Source organism: Lactuca sativa, chromosome 5, assembly GCF_002870075.4.
Source record: "Lactuca sativa cultivar Salinas chromosome 5, Lsat_Salinas_v11, whole genome shotgun sequence".
Lineage (NCBI taxonomy): Eukaryota > Viridiplantae > Streptophyta > Magnoliopsida > Asterales > Asteraceae > Lactuca > Lactuca sativa.
In genome coordinates, this window is record NC_056627.2 from 56683229 (window position 1) to 56702275 (window position 19047).

Here is a 19047-nt window from a genome sequence, read left to right on the forward strand (position 1 = left end):
CGGACTGTTTTGGCCATCCAAATGGAAGTATTTTTCAAAACTGTTTTACATGGATAAAGTTCAGATTTATACCTTTAAAATGAGTACTCGCACGTTTTCGTACGATTTTTCTACAATTTTTGGCGAATTTTACAAAACTGCCTATCAAATTTGAAACACTTTCGAACCAACCTGTGAATGTGAGCAATTTCACACTAGTTTGAGGCCATCAAAAATTTTAAGAAAAATTGTGAACAAAGTATAACAAAATTTACAAACTTCCAAAGTTTACAGATCCAAATTTCGACTCATGATGATTTTTTTTACAAATTTTCCAAAAACTTGGTCGGAAAAGCCCAAAACCAGAAAAATGTGCATTTTCACAAAAACCAAGCCAAAATGATATTTTGGACAAAAATGAGTTTATAAATGTTATTTTTACCACAAACTAATCATCAACACAAGTTTTAAACAAAAATGCAGACTAAAGTGTTATTCTTACAAAATTGGGCTTTAATCGCAAATTTTTGGCTTATTGGGCCAAGAATGTCATTTTTACAAAAAGTGGGATTTAGATATCAATTATGTAAATAATCAAGCTAAAATAAACAAAACAATAACAAACGGGTTAAAAACGATATTCATATCCTTATTGGGCCTGGAAATAATATACATGTTTAGTGGGCCTTAGTGTCCTTTTACATGTATATTGGGCTCGGGATAGGTATTCATATCCTTATTGGGCCTGGAAATAATATACATGTTTAGTGGGCCTTAGTGTCCTTTTACATGTATATTAGGCTCAGGATAGGTATTCATATCCTTATTAGGTCTGGAAATAATATACATGTTTAGTGGGCCTTAGTGTCCTTTTACATGTATAGTGGGCTTAGGATAGACATTCACATTCCTTTTGAGCCTGGAAATAATAGACACGTATAGTGGGCCTTAGTGGTCCACCTACATGTTTATTGGGCCTGGGAATGGGTTTTATATGCGTTCTTCTTTTTATGCTATTTTAGTGAATAATTGAACTAAAACCAATGATAAACCAACAAATGGATTTAATTTGATCATTTTCTAGGTTATTAGGCCTTAGTGACCCATTTTTATGTGTGAGAGGTCTTGTATATGTTTATTGGGCCTCATTGACCCATTAACATGTGCGACGGACCTTGGATACTATTTGTGTGCCATTTGGGCCTGTAAATACTTTACATGTGAAATGGGCCTTAGTTGTCCTTTCATATATATTTCGGGCCCATGTTATATAATCTCATTCCATTTGGGTCTTGAAATGATTTACATGTTTAGTGATGCCTTGGTGGTTCACTTACATGGATCATTGGTCCTGGAATGAGTTTATACCTTTTTCTTCGCGTAAATTCGATTAAGGATCTAGTGAGTTTTTGTCGGTTGGCACCTATTAAGTGTACGATCGTAGCCTGTAGTTATAACCAGAGTTTCTTGGAGTGAGAACGGGGATTTGTGTATAGATCTATACGAGGTTGACACCCTACACCTCAGCTATTCGCTACAGTTAGACTAACTCATTCTAGGGTGACGAAAACCTTATAATCAAAATCAAAATCGGCGTCCAACAACGCCAAGACAGGCGAAATTGTCATTATTTAGTATGGTTATGACGGCTCGCTTAGAGGAATTAACGTTATGAAGTTTACGGAAGACCTTTTTTTTTACAGGCAACATCGGGTTGTCTTGGAACATTCTATTTACATGCTCTTACATTCTCTCTACATTCTCTTTACCTTTTTAGTCAAATAAACAATAACATACATGCATTAATACAAGATCTAACACAAACACACTAAACAGTTTTCAAAAAATATCAGATTTTCTGGTGGTATTCAAAGTTATACAAATCATTTTCACAAACATGCTGATGAACTCACCAACATTTTTATGTTGACCGTTTTCAAAATAACTTGTATTCTCAGGAAACCGTTGAAGCAGGATAAACGAAACAAACTAATGGATATTGGGTTATATTTTGTTTCATCATACTCTTACTATTTTGGCATGTAATATTCAAATACGATACTCGATGTAAACAATGAATGTTGTAATATTACATGTGTGATGATGATGTTATGTTTCAATTATATTCACTGTAATGATATTTCAAGATGAAGTCACGCACAAGCCCCTAGACGTTTCCGCCGTCTGGTTCGGGGGTGTGACACTACGAATACAAAACTAGAGTATCATGTTGAATAATTATTTTATGTATAATTATTTATACTCTACACCGTTACAAACGATTTTGAACTCTAGAACAGCCGAACAAACACGTAAACTAGTTAATACAGGATTGGGAGACTATCTTTGTTGATCCCCTCGGGGTACCAATAAATCCTCACCGGTAGTATAACCAGAGTCTCCTGGATGGAGAGCGTGAAATTTGTGGATAGATCTATTCGGGACCGACAATCCCACACCTAAACTGTTAGCTACAGTTAGGCGGGCACGCCTGGGATGACAAATTTTGTAATCGTACGACACCTGAACAATGTCAAGGAGGTCACAGGTCAAATTAGTATGGTTATACGACTCACAATAAGTATAAACTAATCATTGTTTACGGGATTTCTTTCTTCTATAGTTTTATTTTAAGTAATAAAACTACTATACATATTGGTGGTAACCAGGGTTTCCGAACGATCATACCTTACATACTGGTGGTAACCAGGGTTTTCAAACAGAATGTACTTTTCATACAGAAACCAACAAACATGCTAGAAAATATTGGATTTTCTTGGTAAGCATGCATACATATTTCAGAACTCAGTAATAACGGTTTTCGATACAAACAATATTTACTTATAATGGAAAGAAACTATTTATTCAAACTCAGTTACTAGTTTTCAATACAAAAACATGCTTATGAACTCACCAGCTTTATGCTCATATATTTTCAAAACCGCTTGTATTCTCAGGACAACGATAGACAGGTACCTTACCAGCTTTTGGAGAAGACGGAGCATTATTGGAGTCTCGTCTGTATCTTTTGTTATATAATGTCATGTACAAACTATGTTTTCAAACATATGTAAATATTCATATTATAATGTAATTGTTGTGTTTACTTTGATTGCTATGATACGATTGTTGTGATACTACGTATGACGTCGCCGCCCCCGGACGTTTCCGCCGTTGTTTTTCTGACGGTTCGGGGGTGTGACACTGACTGAGCGTAACATAGCATAGCATAGTTATATCAACTTGCATAAACACATATACTGCATACTGCATCCGACCGAAGGGCCACCACATTGGCCTTCTCCGGATGGTAAAGGATCTCACAATCATAATCTTTCACCACATCAAACCATCGACGTTGCCTCGTGTTCAGATTTGGCTGATCCTTCAAGTACCTCAGGCTCTTGTGATCATTGTAAATAATACAACGGACCCCATAGAGGTAATATCGCCAAATCTTGAGGGCGAAAAGCACAACCCCTAGCTCCAAATCATGTGTCGGATAATTCGTCTCATGAGGCTTCAGCTGCCTCGAAGCATAAGCAATAACGTGACCCCTCTGCATCAGAACAATACCTGATGTGAATATTTAATGCTCTAGTTTTTATTTATAATTTCTAATTTATCGCATCTAAACCACACCTTACAGGCAGTGAACCCGATCGAGTATAATATAGCTTTGATAAGCAAGGGTTTCGAACACAAGGGGAACGGTAGTGAATTAATTTAAAATATTTGATTATAGGTTACAAAACACACGAAAGGAATAAAGAAATGTTTTATTAAATCACAAACAAATAACTAAATAGCAAATATCGATAAACTGACAGGAAGTCAAATCTCTTTAGGTACTTTGGTTTAGAAAAATTACACCTTAAAATGATAGATAATTACACACAAAGATTTATTTATTCATGTTCACCGATTTCTAAAATCATTAGATTCATGTTCATTATTACTAATCCTTTAGCAAACAAGTCAATTCAAATAGTGATCAATTGATTAAACTAACATGCTTCCTAGTGTTCAGTTCGTATCAAGCAAGACTTGTAATAATAGTTATTCAAATTGGTTGGTTCAATTAACTCATATGTGGTTGGTCATCACACATTAATTTACTTATTTTCTAGTTAACCATAATTTCATGTTCACTATTTCTAGGCATATAATCTTGATGGTCATCAAAATCATAAGAGGCAAGCAATCAAGCAGATGTTCATACTACTCGATATACTTAATAATTAACAAAAAATAATTGTCGTTAACGCATAAGGATCTTTTAACAAGCTTGACAATATTTATTAAACATAAATAAAACAATCCAATATAGTAATTAATCCATAAATCAAGGTTTCATCTAATCATAAACACAAAGCAAATGGTTTTAATACCAAAATTAGAAAGTAAACACATAATGGAATCACAATGGAATGCTAAACATGGTCACGATAACAAACCATATGATTAACGCCATAAACTCACTATCAAATCCATTATATCTTTGCTCCATATCAATTTAACGGCCCTCTGGCCGCCTTCTAGACCCTCAAAACGGCAGTTATGAAGTTTTCTTATTACATAAGTCGAAGTGGAATATCATAGATGATGAAAATTGTGGAATGATATGGGGTATTTATAGTTGAAAGGAGATGGAATTAATATGGAATATTAGAGTTGGATTGGAATAAGGAAACTAATGGTGGCTTAGGGATTAAGCAAATAAAATTAAGGTAAGTGGTGCTTAGGGAATAAGTAACTTGGAGGGAATTTCTGTCCAACTTTTATGCTTCATCTTCAAGGCCGATTTTGAATAAGATAAATGTTGAATTATCAAAAAGGCCCTCTCACATAAGTCGTAGGAAATTTCGTTTAGTTTTCAGAACATTTTGAATATCGTCAATTGGACTTATGAGTCATCAGATATACGGGAAACACTGAAGAGGGGTCAATTTGCCAACAATATCCTTTTTGCATCTTTTCAGCTCCATTCTCTTCCGTTTGCATTCTGGCTCCCATTTCAACTGTAATTGAATATTTTCAAAGCATATTAAGTATCTTTTAGCTATAAATAATATAAAAACATACTATAAAATAATAAGAAAACATCACAAATATATGCATAAAATAGACGTTATCAGTACCCAAACTCGCGATCGACGCATCACAATAAACCCCAAAATCCTCAACACCCTTCACCAGGGTTAGAATCATATCCTCATATAATCTCTGTCTCAAGGTCTCGAAAGCTGCCTGTTGCTCAGGCCCCTAACAAAAAGTGACAATCTTCATCGCCAATCAAGTCAGATGAACCGCTATCTTGGAGAAATCATGAATGAATATTTGGTAGTAACCTACCAACTCAAGGAAACTCTAAATCTCAGATAGAGACCTCGGAACCTCCCACCTCATCTAGGCATCGACTGTAACACATTGTTCTAAAATATTCATTTAGGGATTTCAAAAGCCAAGGCTAGGGGCGTTTTGGTCATTTATGGGCTTTAAGGTTTAGTCGAGAAGATTTCGGGTCGGGGTGTGTTGCTAGAAGCGTAGGGATTCTCACTACCTTTTTGTGGATATAAAGTTCGTCGGAAACGGGCTTAGGATGAAGGAGTTATAACACTTTGAAGTTGTTGTCATTTATGGCCCCTCAATGGAAAAGTTGGCAAAGAAGGGCCATGCATGGAAAGTAGGAGGCGGGTGGGTACACCCAACGTAAGCTAGGTTATGCCTAACGTATGAAAGGTGGTGGACGCTGGAGCTTTTTGGCGTACGCTTAGTGTCCAGGAACCCTAATTGCAGGGCATGCCACTATATAAGGAATGTTATACCCTCAAGTTTCAGCCTCCATTCCACCCTAAACAGCTGCTACAAAACCCTAACCCTTCTTTGAGAGTTTTGGAGCTTTGGAGGCCTTTGGAGAGTATTCAAGTGTTATAAAGCCATTTTTCTCAACAAGTGAAGATCAAGGAAGGTGATGAACTGAAGGAGGAGATATAGATCTAGGATATTTGCCTCATTTCGGAACTTTTTAAGGTATAAAGTTTTGAACTTGATGATTAATCTCTTAGATCTCTCTTAGTACATGTTTATGGACTCTTTTGGTCCCAAGAATGGATCTTTGGGACTCAAGCACGTTTCTAAGTCTGTGGTTGCCTCCCTTAGAGTGATATGAGTCCCATATGCAGTAAAGTTCCAACCTTTAGGACTTATTTGTGCTCATGCTTCAGATCTAGCCCTTGGAATGAAAGTATGTTGTCACATTTTGAGTTTGGACTTATTTGGTGGATTGCATGTCACCAAGTTAGTGACTTTATGAATTAAGACATGGAAGAGGACTTGGATCTAAGTTTGTAGCCTTTAGATCGGAGTATTAAGCACTTAATGGAAAAAGTGGCTTAACAGGGTTGTACGTTGGGCGTACAAGGAGGTACGCACGGTGTACAAGCCATCAGCCAGTACGCTTAGCGTACCTAGGTGTACGCACCGCGTATTCTGCCAGTTGGGCTTTGTGCGTTTTAGGCCTCGGTATGGGCTGAGTTTCAGATTTTCGGCCTTTATGCCATTGAGAGCCATCAGGAGTCAGTTAATATGGGCCAAGGAATATATATTTGGGCTTAGGGTAAGGCCCATTAAGGGATTGGGCCCAATATAGCAAATTGGGCCATTAGTGGGTCACTAGTGGGCTTGGGAAACTTACCTAGTGTTGGACTTTGAATATGTATCAAGTTGGACTAGGAGGGGTAGAATGGTCATTCTACCTTATGAAGGATTATTTTATTTGGCTAAGTATTGTTGTGGTATTGATAGTTCGGGGAGCTAGAGGAGCAGCAATGTGGGGTTTGTCAGATAGCAGCCAGAAGTGTACCAGCAGTGTTTCAGCAGTGCGAGGTGAGTCTCCTCATTGTGTGAATGGGTCTACGGCCACAATCCCAACCCATGTAGTTTATGAGTAGGAAGACCCGGGGGTTAGCCCTATGCATTGTATGCTAGTAAGTGGTTCCGGATTAAGGTTCGATGTCGGGCGGGTGCTAGAGGAATGTTTGCATGATAATTTATACTTGTTGTCTGTGTGATACTTGTATGTGCCTGGTAGGGAGGTGGGTATGGGCGAGGTCCCGTACCCCACCATTAGCAGAGTGTGTATGGTGTTCCATATCTCATTAGTAGTAGAGCAGGGGCGAGGCCCGAGATAAGTGGAAGGTGAGTGTGGGTGGGGGCCTGTATCTCACTAACATCAGGAGCTTGGACGGGGTTCTATAGCTCACTTGTAGCAGGACAGGGGTGAGGCCCAAGACAGGCGAGGCCTTAGGATAGTAATGCAGTAGGGTATGTTCAGTTATGTGTTATGTGCTATGGTTATATGTTTGCATGCGTTTAGCAGGCGGGGCCTAAAGTAAAACAGATCTGTATACCGAGCGGGGCTCAAAGCCAAGCGGGACCTGGTGAAATAACGAGCGTGGCCCAGTGCTTGTAATATGTGATTATGCATGGTATGTGGTAGGTTGGGGAACTCACTAAGCTTCGTGCTTACGGTTTTTAGTTTTGGTTTCATGTACTTCTGGTAGCGAAGGGAAGAGCTCAAGGTGATCGCATGGCACACACCATTGTTTATTCAGCCTGGGATGTTTACTCTGATAAAATAAAATAATGTTTTGGTTATGATACTCTGGGTTGATATGTTTTGTATGAATGGTTGATAATTTGTGGTTGTTTATCAAATTAAAAATGAAATTTTCAGTATGGATTTTTGGGTCGTTACATCGACCTTGGCCGGATCGACCAGAATACCATTCTGGTTGACAAGGTACCCCAGAAAGTGCACCTCGTGTAACCGGAATTCACACTTGGAGAACTTCCCATATAGTCTCTCCCTCCTCAGAGTCTCTAATACCTCCCTCAAGTACTCCTCATGCAGCTCCTAGGTCTTGGAATAGACCAAGATGTCATCATTGAATACCATCACAGACCGATCCAAAATCGGTCGGCACACATGGTTCATGAGGTACATGAACACGACTGGAGCATTGGTGAGCCTAACGGGCATCACCACGAACTCGTAATTACCATAACGAGTCTGAAAGGCCTTCTTCTGCACATCGTCCTCTCTGACCTTCATCTGATGATAACATGAACAAAGATCAATCTTGGAAAACCAAGATGCACCCTGAAGCTGGTCAAACAAATCATCAATCCTCGAGAGTGGATAACGGTTCTCCACCGTTAGCTTATTCAGCTCCCAGTAATCAATGCAAATCTGATGCGACCCATCCTTCTTCTTCACAAATAGGATTGGTGCTCTCTAGGGCGAACTACTCGGTTGAATGAACCCCTTGTCTAACAGCTCCTGCATCTGTTTAGACAACTCATGCATCTCTGGAGGAGCTAACCAATATGGTGATTTGGCTATCGGAGCCATACCAGGAACCAATTTAATCTGAAACTCAACTTGCCTCTCTGGAGCCCCTCCAGTAAAATCCTCCAGAAACACATCGGGGTACTCCCGTACAACCGACACATCATCTACAGTCACCTTACCTTTCTCTCAGGTATCCATAACATAGGCGACATAATCGGAACAACCTGATGGAGATAGCGACTGGCCCTAGCTGTTGAGCATAGAATCGGCCCTCACTAAGCTCTCTCTCCCTGAACCACTAACTCACCCCACTTGGGGTCCAAATGCGTACCATGTGATGCTTGCAATCAATCACTGCCCCGTTGGGGCTTAACTAGTCCATCCCTACAATAACCTTGTTCTCACGCAAAAGAATAAGAACGAAATCAATCGGATACGGCTCATTGAACATCTCTAGAATACAATCATGATAAACCCTCTATACTTTGACAGATCGATCATTTGCAATCTCAACCTCTAAAGGACAACCCAAACTCAATCATGATAAATCAATCGTGCAACACTACTTGACCATCTGCTTCAAACTTCTTGACCTTTAAATTATTGCAACATTCTACAAATATTAAAAAATATTAAAAACATTCTGCTTATTGTGTTAACCTCCTCCATCGGACCTACTAATCTTCGCACCCAAAATCGGTAAATTATCGGATCACCAAAATCCACAAACCACAGCAATGAATAGCAGCAGATATTTTCGCCTTCCAAACCTCTTCTCCTCTAATTCCACCAACATGTTCTTCCAAAGACTCTTTGCAATGGCGAATTACAGTTTTTCATCGTCTTCCCCTTCATCTAAAACCTCGATACAAGCCGTGTACGACATCTGCAAGAACAATTTGACGCCCTCAACCTCACCGCCTCCTCAACTTATCCATGAACTCTCCTCTATACTCGGTACTCTTCCACAAATTCAATTTCTAAGGACATTTTATACATTTACTGTAATTGATTTTAGTGCAGTTTGTGACTGTATGGCTGATGTGAATCTCAAATTCGAATTGTGTTACGAAAAGTTATCTGTTCTTTTTCTCGTTGGAGATTACTTCTCAACTTGATACTCTACTAGACTACTGTTAGTGTGTAATTTGCAGCAAAATTGAACCCAATTTTACGTTTGAAATGCGCTAGGTTTTCCATTTAAAGAAATATTGCTCCGACGTATATACTTATCAGTCACAATAACCTAACTGAAACATGAAAAACGAAAAGAAAAGGAAGTTTTGTGAATGCATTGGCTGGATCACTTTCTGGAATTATGGGAGATTGAATCATTCAATCAGGTCCATCCAGATTGCATTTAAGTTTATTCTAACCTGTTACATGAGTAAACTCAACCTGGTATGATTGGTTAACACAGTATGAGCATACACAGGTAAGCAATTTGATTAGGCAATACCATTTTGCAGATACAATTGGTCCTTCTGATGTCGGGCTGAGAGATGAACACCAAGAGGATGATCGAGGCCATGGTTTTTCTACACCCAATACTCTTAATAGACTAGATCGTTGGGCCCAACCAATAACATATATAGATCTAAATGAAAGCCAAAGTTTTACAGTAAGCCCAACTTTTCCCCCCATGCGACTACTCAAAAGAATAAAGATATTAGAGATTTGAATCTGGTTCATAGTAATTTCAGGCATATGCTTAAAGAAGATGATTTGAATGCAGATGTGCATGTTTTGCTTCCCTACTTCCTCTGTTATACCCCTCCATGATCATCCAGGAATGACTGTTCTTAGCAAGGTCCTTTATGGTTCTTTGCATGTCAAAGGTTATGATTGGGTTGAACCACCACTCATCAAGGATTCAAAGGAAATTGCTCGAGCTCCAGGTCTGATTCTATTTCTTCCATGACACATAATTAAGTCTACAAAAAAAAAAGATCGTTTTCTGTGCTTATATTTAAAACATTAAGTGTAAAATGCAAAGTGTTGATGGAATTCATGTAATAGTTAGGTTAGCAAAATTGGCAGTGGACAAAGTCCTTTCAGCACCATGTAGCACTTCAGTTTTGTATCCAAAAACAGGAGGGAACCTCCATTGCTTCACTGCCATCACCTCTTGTGCTGTACTTGACATTCTCACACCTCCATATGAAGAATATTCCGGAAGGAAATGTACTTATTACCGAGATTACCCCTACTCCAGTTTTGGTAAGTTGAGCATAATCTGTTACTTGGTTTTGTGAATTTGTAATGGTTGTTGAATTCTTTATTGGAATGACAGGAAGTGGAGATGAGTTGATTGATGGAAAAGAAGATGAATATGCATGGCTAGAGGAGATAGATGCACCAGATGATTTGTATATGAGACAGGGCATCTATGCGGGCCCACCTATTCGGATGTAGGGATTGTTATTGGTGGTTAGTGCTTACTTCATTTGACACCAGATTTAAACCATTGTGGCATAGTTGTTTAAAGTATAGCTAGGTCTAAGTCTAAGGTGTTGTTTGTTTATGAATTGATGGAGTCTGGTAAAAAATATATATACAGGTGTTTCTTTATTTATTTTTAATTTAATGTAGAAAGAATGCTTTAAGGCCATCCGTTATACCCACCACATACCACATATGTGGTGGGTGCCACATCATCACCACATTCCACTACCACATACATGGGGTACTTACCACTAAACACACCACTCCACCTCATTTTTTTTATTTAAATTTAATTCAAAAATACATTAAAACACCACTCCACCTCATTTTTTTATTTAAATTTAATTCAAAAATACATTAAAAACATTTTTTAATACTATTTTTCCATTAAATTAAATTACCAAATTACATTAAATAAAAACTAAATTAATTGAAATTAAAAACTAAAATAAAAATAACAATCAAAATAAAAATTACATTAGTTAATTTTTTTTAAAAAAAAAAAAAAAAAAAAAAAAAAAACTAAAAATTCCAACCATACATAAAATAAACTACCCCCTACGCCTACGTCGGGCTCGAACCGACTCTTTCATTGCTAGAAAAAGTTCCAAGTCTTCGCCCTCAAGGTCGTCCGCTTTCATTTTCAAGATTTTCATGTCGGTTTTTGTTTGAAGTGTCTCTTGTGCCTCTTGAAATGATGTTTGTGCTTCGATCATTTTTTATTCCATCCGAGTCATCACCTCGGCCTTCGTTTCCTGAAGCTGCACATATCGATCAAATTTATCGCCGAACATATCCATAACACTAGAATTCGAAGATGTTGACGCCGCTTTTTTTGCTTTATTTCTTCCAACGGGCCGAGGAAGAGGTTGGTCGGTTTCAAGATCTATCGGATCGTCGTTGATGTCGATGTGTGTTCGGCCGTCCGATTGTTGAGAAGCTCCATCGGGGTTTCTCGAACGCTTTGAACCGGAAGATTGGGAACTTCCTTCCGTTTGCTCTTTCCATTTTGGGGAGTCTTTCAATTTTAGCCACGGCTTCATATACGGAAAAGCTTTGCGTGTAGGCGTTGTTTTTTCATATTGGTCCATGGCCGCCTTGAAAACATCAAAATCGTTCGAGCCGCTTTTGCGTATGTTTAGGAGATTGTTGTAGATTCCTCCAAAATCGGTGCATTTTAATCGAATATCTCGCCATTTCGACGTAATTTGATCGGCATTTCGAGCTTCACTTTCCATTAACTCGTAAAAAATGGCTCGGACTTTTTCCCAAAAACTTCCGTACGTCTGGCTATCTCCTACAATTGGATCTTCGGAAGCCGCCACCCATGCCTCCGCTAACTTTTCTTCTTCTTCTTTTGTCCATGGGACCCTTTCTTGGTTGGTAGTGGGTCGGGCCGGTTTTTTTCCTTTTTTCTTTTTTGGTTGAGGTGGTGGTGAAGGTTGCGTTTCCGGAACAAAATCCGGCGAAAGTGGTGGTTGTGAGCTTGGTGGTTGTTGTTGTGACGATTGTTGTTGTAGTTGTTGTAGTTGTTGGAATTGTTGAAATTGTTGGTATTGTTGTTGCATTTGTTGTTGTTGGAAAGCCGGAAAAGGTTGATATTGTTGTTGGAAAAGTGGTGTTTGTTGGATAGGGGAACCACTTTGAAGTAGATTGATAAAACCGCCTTGAGGTGACTCCATCGTCGGGAATTGTCGAGGTGTTGTGTCTAACGCAAAAGCGTTATCGGGTTTGCGATTTCGGTAGTTTGGAGGGGTATTTTGGTTGGGATCCATAATTTTTGGTTGTGAAGATGTAGTGTGTAGTTTGTGTATAGAGAAAGAAAAGAATGGTGTAAAAAATAAGGAGTTAAAATATGGTATTTATAGGTAAATAAATTATTTATTTTTTTTATTTTTTTTTTTTTACAATTTAGCCGTTTAACAACGGCTACTAAAACGGATACAAATCAACGGCTACAAGAAAGAAACGAATTCATTGGGCGTTTGGGTTCGTTGTCCGGGCCACGGATGGCCACGACCACGAGCCACCACGAACCACCGGGGTGGTGTGCACGGCCGTGGTTCGTGGCCAAGTAGACCACGGACCGATTCGTGCAATGTATACCGGATGCTCTAATGGGAACAGGTAACTAACTATTTGTGTTTGGCATTTAAGGGTAATGGAGGACTAAAGATAATCGGAAAACATATTGTCATTGTAGACAATGATTAGTGCACACGTGTTGCAAGTCATTTGGCACAAGGCATTTGTAGTTGATTCGGATAACACGTCTTTAAGAGCAACTCCATCACACCATTTATCTTTCCAAAAATAAGTAGTATTTGCAACCCCAAAGGCCTTTCAATCAAGCAATCAAGATCAATATTCTACCTTTCTAACTCCAAATCAAAATTTGAAATTATAAGCTGGAAAGTGTAGCTTTAGCAATCAGCTTGCCATCAATATGAGAGATTCTAAGACAAGAAGTAATGCACCGAGACCAAAGACTATTTCTCTTGGTTTTTAATCTCCATCTCCATTTTGCCAAAAGAGTCAAGTTTTAACTTTTAAGTTCTAAGACATCCAATGCCGAATACACCATGATGCTTTGGTTTCACCATAGTTTTCCAAGAGACCCAATTTATCTTCCTTTCGTTATCTTGACCACCCCATAGAAATCTTCTTCTAATGCCTTCCAAAGTATCAATCACTTTTAATCACTTTTAACGGAGCTTTAAAAAGTGAAAAGTAGTAAAGTGGAAGGCTACCTAGGATGGATTTGACAAGGGTTAAACACCCCCCAAAAGAAAGATTTTTGACCTTCCACCTCGAGAGCTTTGAATTAAATTTATCTATAAGGGGAATTGAGCGGGCTCACAACACAAGATGCTAACAAGGCGATTTAACTTGATGTTATCAACTGTACTTTACTCTATTAAAATTTATAGATTTCATTTCAGACCATTCACCTATAAAAGTGATATCATCCATGTACAAGAGATGAGAAAGCACGGTATTACCATCCCATCAGGAAGAGTAATACCTTGATAAATATGTTTGTCACAAGCATCACTCATGGCAATATTTAACCCCTCCATGACAAGTATGAAAAGAAACGGAGAGAGAGGGTCACATTGTCTCACTCCCCTTTTGACAGGGAACTCCTTAGAAGCGGAACCATTCACCAAAACGGAAGCTCTACCGGACGAGAGACATCTTTCTATCCAACTCTGCCATTTGATGCTTAAATTCATTGGTTCCATGAGTCCAAAAATCCTCAATTAAGAGTGCCAAAAGCTTTATCAAAATCTAACATATTTTTCTTTATCTTCTTAGCCCACGTATATAATTCATTAAGCACCAACGGGCCATCTACAATGATTCTAGTCTCAATATAGGTCGATTGCTCTGGGCCCACAACCTTTCCAATCACCTTCCTTAAACGTAAAGCAAGGATCTTGGAAAGAATTTTATACATGTAACCAATCAAATTAATTGGCCTATATTTCTTCAAGAATAATGGATCATTAGATTTTGGAATAAACGAGATGAAAGAAGCGTTACATCCCTACTAATCTTCCCTGCTGATTCAAAATTTTTAACAAAGGAAATAATATCGAACTTAAGATTATCCCAAAACTCCTTTATGAATTTGAAAGTGAAGCCATCTAGCTAGGAGGCTTTGTCGTCACCACAACTCAATACCACTTTTTTTATCTCCAAGAACGAAATAGAACCATCCAAGATATTCCTGTCTTCCATGGTCAATTTTTTAAAAGAGTTGACGAATTTCGGTCTAAAAGTAATGCTTTCACTAAATTTAGAGGAGAAGTACTACCAAACTTCCTCTTTAATTTTGTGGGGGTCAGTGGTCCATTCACCGTCTACTATACGCCCATTCATTTTATTTTTCTTCATGTTGCCATTTATTATACCATGAAAAAACCAACTATTTTCATCCCATTTCACTTTAATCCAACCTACGGTTGAAATCAATTTCAGAGATTCAGTAACAAACGTTGCTCTTTTGTTACTTATTGGTGTCAAACATCGGGTTCCTATATCTCCGAATGACCCATAAAGTTGTGAAACTATCAAGACCATTGAGTAGCATTAAGTCGTTAACCTTTACAATATCCACCACCCGTGATCACCCACACCTCCAAGGCGATCGAACACTGTGTCGACACACCATCAATGAGTTCAACACAAGACTGAAAAATCGGAAATATAGTAAAGACTGCAAATCAACACCTCTGCTTAGACAAGTTAAATCTAGTACGGAGGCACGCGGTCAATCAAAACCCTGCAGATGAAAATATTAACTTTTTACGGGACCATTCTTTTCCACCTTGTAGAAATACCATCAATCGGAATGTTTCTTTAGATTCTCTCAATAAGGTCATTCCAACCCTCCACCCATGCTATATTAGCTGCAACAGATAATTCATTCAACATACACAAAAGGAAGTTTCTGCTAAATTTCTAATTAAGGAATCATGTGTTTATATATATATATATATATATATATATATATATATATATATATATATATATATATATATATATATATATATATATATATATATATTATCATAGGTCTTTAAACTTTGATTTTCAACATAATAAACTTAGAAATGAATTTGACAAAAACAGTTGGTTACATACTATAATACTACTGTTGGATCAAAAGGATTCAAGAACAACAATTTTACAAAATACAGATCATGAGAGATTTATGAAGATGAAGAAGAACAGGGACTGCACTGGGTTTTCTGATACAAAACAAGGAAAACATATATATATATATATATATATATATATATATATATATATATATATATATATATATATATATATATATATATATAGGGAGTGGTTCAAATGAGAACCAAAAAAGGTTAAGAACCGTAAGAACCTCTAACTTTAGATGTTTACAAAAGGTTTAGGGTTTAGGGTTTAGGGTGAACCCTAAACCCTAAACCCTTTATAAACATCAACAATTAGAGGTTCTTACGGTTCTTAACCTTTTTTAGTTCTCATTTGAACCTTTATATATATATATATATATACTGAACCGTTGCAACACTTTGAGAAAGCATCCATTCAAGGCACCTCGTCAGAACAGAAGCACTGATACATACTTAGTAACTGCTATAACGGTTAATCAATACACACTAATGATTTCTGTTTATAAATAGACAAAGACCAAATTGCCCTTGGCTAGGTTATACCTTCCAACAACCATATAGTGATATACTTCCAAACTTTTTGGCCCAATCAATCTATTGGATCAGCGGGGTAAGAAATGGGGTTCAAACTTAGGCTAAAACCACGTGAAAAAGCTTTTTGCTCATATCGCCCAACAGAAGGGCCACAATACAAAAGATGTTAAACTACAATACAAACACAAAAGTTTACAGGCTACAAAGTGTAGAAAATATGCACAACATATTCTTTATTCAAAACAATTATGGATTCTTCTATGGGCAATACAACCCTCATAAAAGTCTGGTAAAAAGCCTAGTTGAGTTTACAATAAAAAAGGAAAATTATCTCTTGTGAATTAACTTACTTTACTACATGTTTGTTTTATATCCACTTGATCATGGAGATCTAAATGCTTCACCTGCATAACGTACATTTCCGAGTTCCTCTTCAATGCGCAGAAGCTGAAGTGAAAAAAAACACGTAATTTAGTATCACAAATTAATAGTTGCTGTTTCACAAGTTTGTATTATATCCATGAGATCGCATTTGATCATATGCTTCAATAACTTCTTTGATTTGTAAAAGCTAATACATCAAAATACAAAATACCAAAACAGTTAGCCACTTAACTAACTATAGTCTGTGGTGATTAAATAAAAAAACCATTTCTCCCTGTTACCTAGTTTTTTTTTTTATTAAAAAAGAAAACAACATACTTTTGCTCTATATTATATACCTGGTTATACTTGGCCAATCGCTCGCTTCGACAAGGGGCGCCTGTCTTGATCTAAAGAATTAAAAATACAAAAAGATTAACCAAAAAATTTAAAAATAATATTAGAAAAGCGATTGAGATATAGAAATAAAAGATGAAACCTGTCCACTAGCCAATCCAACCGAAAGATCTGCAATGAAGTTGTCCTCTGTTTCACCACTCCTATGACTAACCATCACACCCCATCCAGCAGCTTTTGAGTCAAGAGCTGCTTGTATGGATTCAGTCACTGTTCCTATCTGGTTAACCTGAAATAATTCAAGAAAAACCCACCATTTAAAAAAATAAAAATAAAAAAAGGAACTTCTTTGTGAGAGTTTATATTGATTCTTGTTGTCTTGTAACTTGCCTTTAATAGGAGGGAATTGCAGGCCTTTTTCTGAATGCCTTCAGCAATTCTCTTAGGGTTTGTGACCAACAAGTCATCGCCCACAATCTGGATGTCAACTGAAGACTGTAATGAACTCCAGGAAGTCCAATCATCTTGGTCAAAGGGGTCTTCGATTGATACAATTGGAAAATCTCTGATAAATTCTCTATATAAATCACCAAGCTTTGAAGCTGTGAGAACATGAGCTCCATTGTTTGGTTGGTTCTTGAAATCAAGATCATATTTACCATCTTTTGTTAAGAACTCAGAAGCAGCAACATCCATCCCTATTTTAATCTGCAAATTTCCTTCTTTAGAAAAGGTGAATAAGGTGGAACATGGAGGGTATTAATGTCATTTACCTTTCCGGTGTAACCAGCTTTTTCAATTGCATCAATGAGCAACACGAGTCCTTCCCTGTTATCCTGAACATTGGGAGCAAATCCACCTTCATCTCCAACATTGCATGCATCTTGTCCATACTTTGCTTTGATGATTCCCTTTAGTGTGTGATAAACTGTATTCATATTCATACGTTAGAATGCTAATATACGAATAATATTGTATGACTTTTTTGGGGGGAATATGCTGACCTTCACTACCCATTTGCAGAGCTTCAGCAAACGAAGATGCACCTACTGGAAGTATCATGAATTCTTGCATTGCTAGATTATTTCCAGCATGGCTGCCTCCATTGATGACATTAAATGCTGGAACTGGCATAACAAGCTCTTTCGTTCCTGATATCTCCTGAATGTGCTTGTACAAAGGTATACCTTTTGCTCCTGCACCAGCTCGACATACACTAAGAGAAACTCCAAGGATCGCATTAGCTCCAAGTTTAGACTTGTTTGGAGTTCCATCAATCTCTAGCATGATGGCATCAAAATCAGCTTGATTCCTTGATGTAGAAAAAAATGGAGAGAAACTTCAATGATCTCAACTTTAGTAAAAGGAAGCTTAATTAGGGCTATATGTACACTGTAATTGATCATAGAATTTGCAAATTTGAGGAATTAATCGTTTTTTAGAGCTATATGTACACTGTAATGAGCATGTGAGAAATAAACTCTCACCTGACATCAACACCGATGAGCTTCGGTCCCAAAACCTCGTTGATATTCTTAACAGCATTAAGAACTCCTTTGCCACCATAGACGTTCTTATCACCGTCTCTGAGCTCCAACGCCTCGTAAATTCCAGTGGATGCTCCACTAGGGACAGCTGATCGGTAAAGATCATCAGTAACGAGATCAACCTCCACCGTCGGATTTCCCCTGCTGTCAATGATCTGCCTCGCCTTCACCGATTTGACAGTGGATGATTTAGTCGACGAAATGGACGGTGGCTGAGCAATCGTAACGGAGTTGCGAACAACGAACTGCCTACGAGATTTATGGGAGGTGTTCGGTAGGTTAACAAGCGGAGTAGTTGATGATGACGATATTGAGGGTTTGGAAGAGAAGAAGGATTTTGAGAGTGAGGTGGCGTGAGGTGCTAATGCCATTGTAAGAAGCTGGAAGTCTAGAGAAAGTGAGAGAATCGAGAAATGGTGTAAGGAAGCAGGAAGGATGGGTATATGAGTATATCAATGGAGGATGAATATGGGAAGTCCGCCGTTGGGGGCGGCGATCGCAAGAGTGTTTTTTTTAAGTCTTAACGGCTTTTGGTGTTAGTTGTTAGGTGGCGATCTTGGGTCTGAAAAGCCAAAAGCGAACCAACCTGTATAAAATACTCTCCCACTCACGTGGAAATAGTTTTATTTTTTATTAAGATTGTATCTGATTTTAGAGTAAATTACATGAATGGTCCCTATGGTTTTGGGTAATTTACGAGTTTGGTCTCTAACTTATTTTTTTAATTCAGAAAGTCTCTGCCGTTTGTTTTTGTTACGCGTTTGGTCTATGTCTTACCTAACAAGACTATTAT

At 37.8% G+C, this 19047-nt stretch overlaps 3 protein-coding genes across 3 annotated transcripts; 1 reads left to right on the top strand and 2 right to left on the bottom strand.

The window, feature by feature from the left end:
• The first annotated feature begins 8991 nt into the window (after window positions 1–8991).
• LOC111915641 (plant cysteine oxidase 3) lies at window positions 8992–10946 on the top strand. The gene is made up of 5 exons (XM_023911281.2): window positions 8992–9292; window positions 9805–9956; window positions 10071–10233; window positions 10355–10555; window positions 10629–10946. The coding sequence occupies exons 1-5, from the start codon at window positions 9073–9075 to the stop codon at window positions 10748–10750; spliced, it is 858 nt and encodes a 285-aa protein (XP_023767049.1). The 5' UTR covers window positions 8992–9072; the 3' UTR covers window positions 10751–10946.
• Window positions 10947–11499: 553 nt separating this feature from the next.
• Window positions 11500–12018, bottom strand: LOC111915624 (glutathione S-transferase T2-like). Its single transcript, XM_023911265.1, has one exon. It carries the CDS (start codon window positions 12016–12018, stop codon window positions 11500–11502), a length of 519 nt encoding a protein of 172 aa, XP_023767033.1.
• A 4081-nt stretch (window positions 12019–16099) lies between these two features.
• Window positions 16100–18822, bottom strand: LOC111905759 (enolase 1, chloroplastic). The gene is made up of 7 exons (XM_023901501.3): window positions 18195–18822; window positions 17712–18019; window positions 17481–17635; window positions 17098–17415; window positions 16850–16996; window positions 16710–16760; window positions 16100–16434 (listed from the first exon to the last, which is right to left on the bottom strand). The coding sequence occupies exons 1-7, from the start codon at window positions 18623–18625 to the stop codon at window positions 16369–16371; spliced, it is 1476 nt and encodes a 491-aa protein (XP_023757269.1). The 5' UTR covers window positions 18626–18822; the 3' UTR covers window positions 16100–16368.
• Between the last annotated feature and the right edge of the window lie 225 nt (window positions 18823–19047).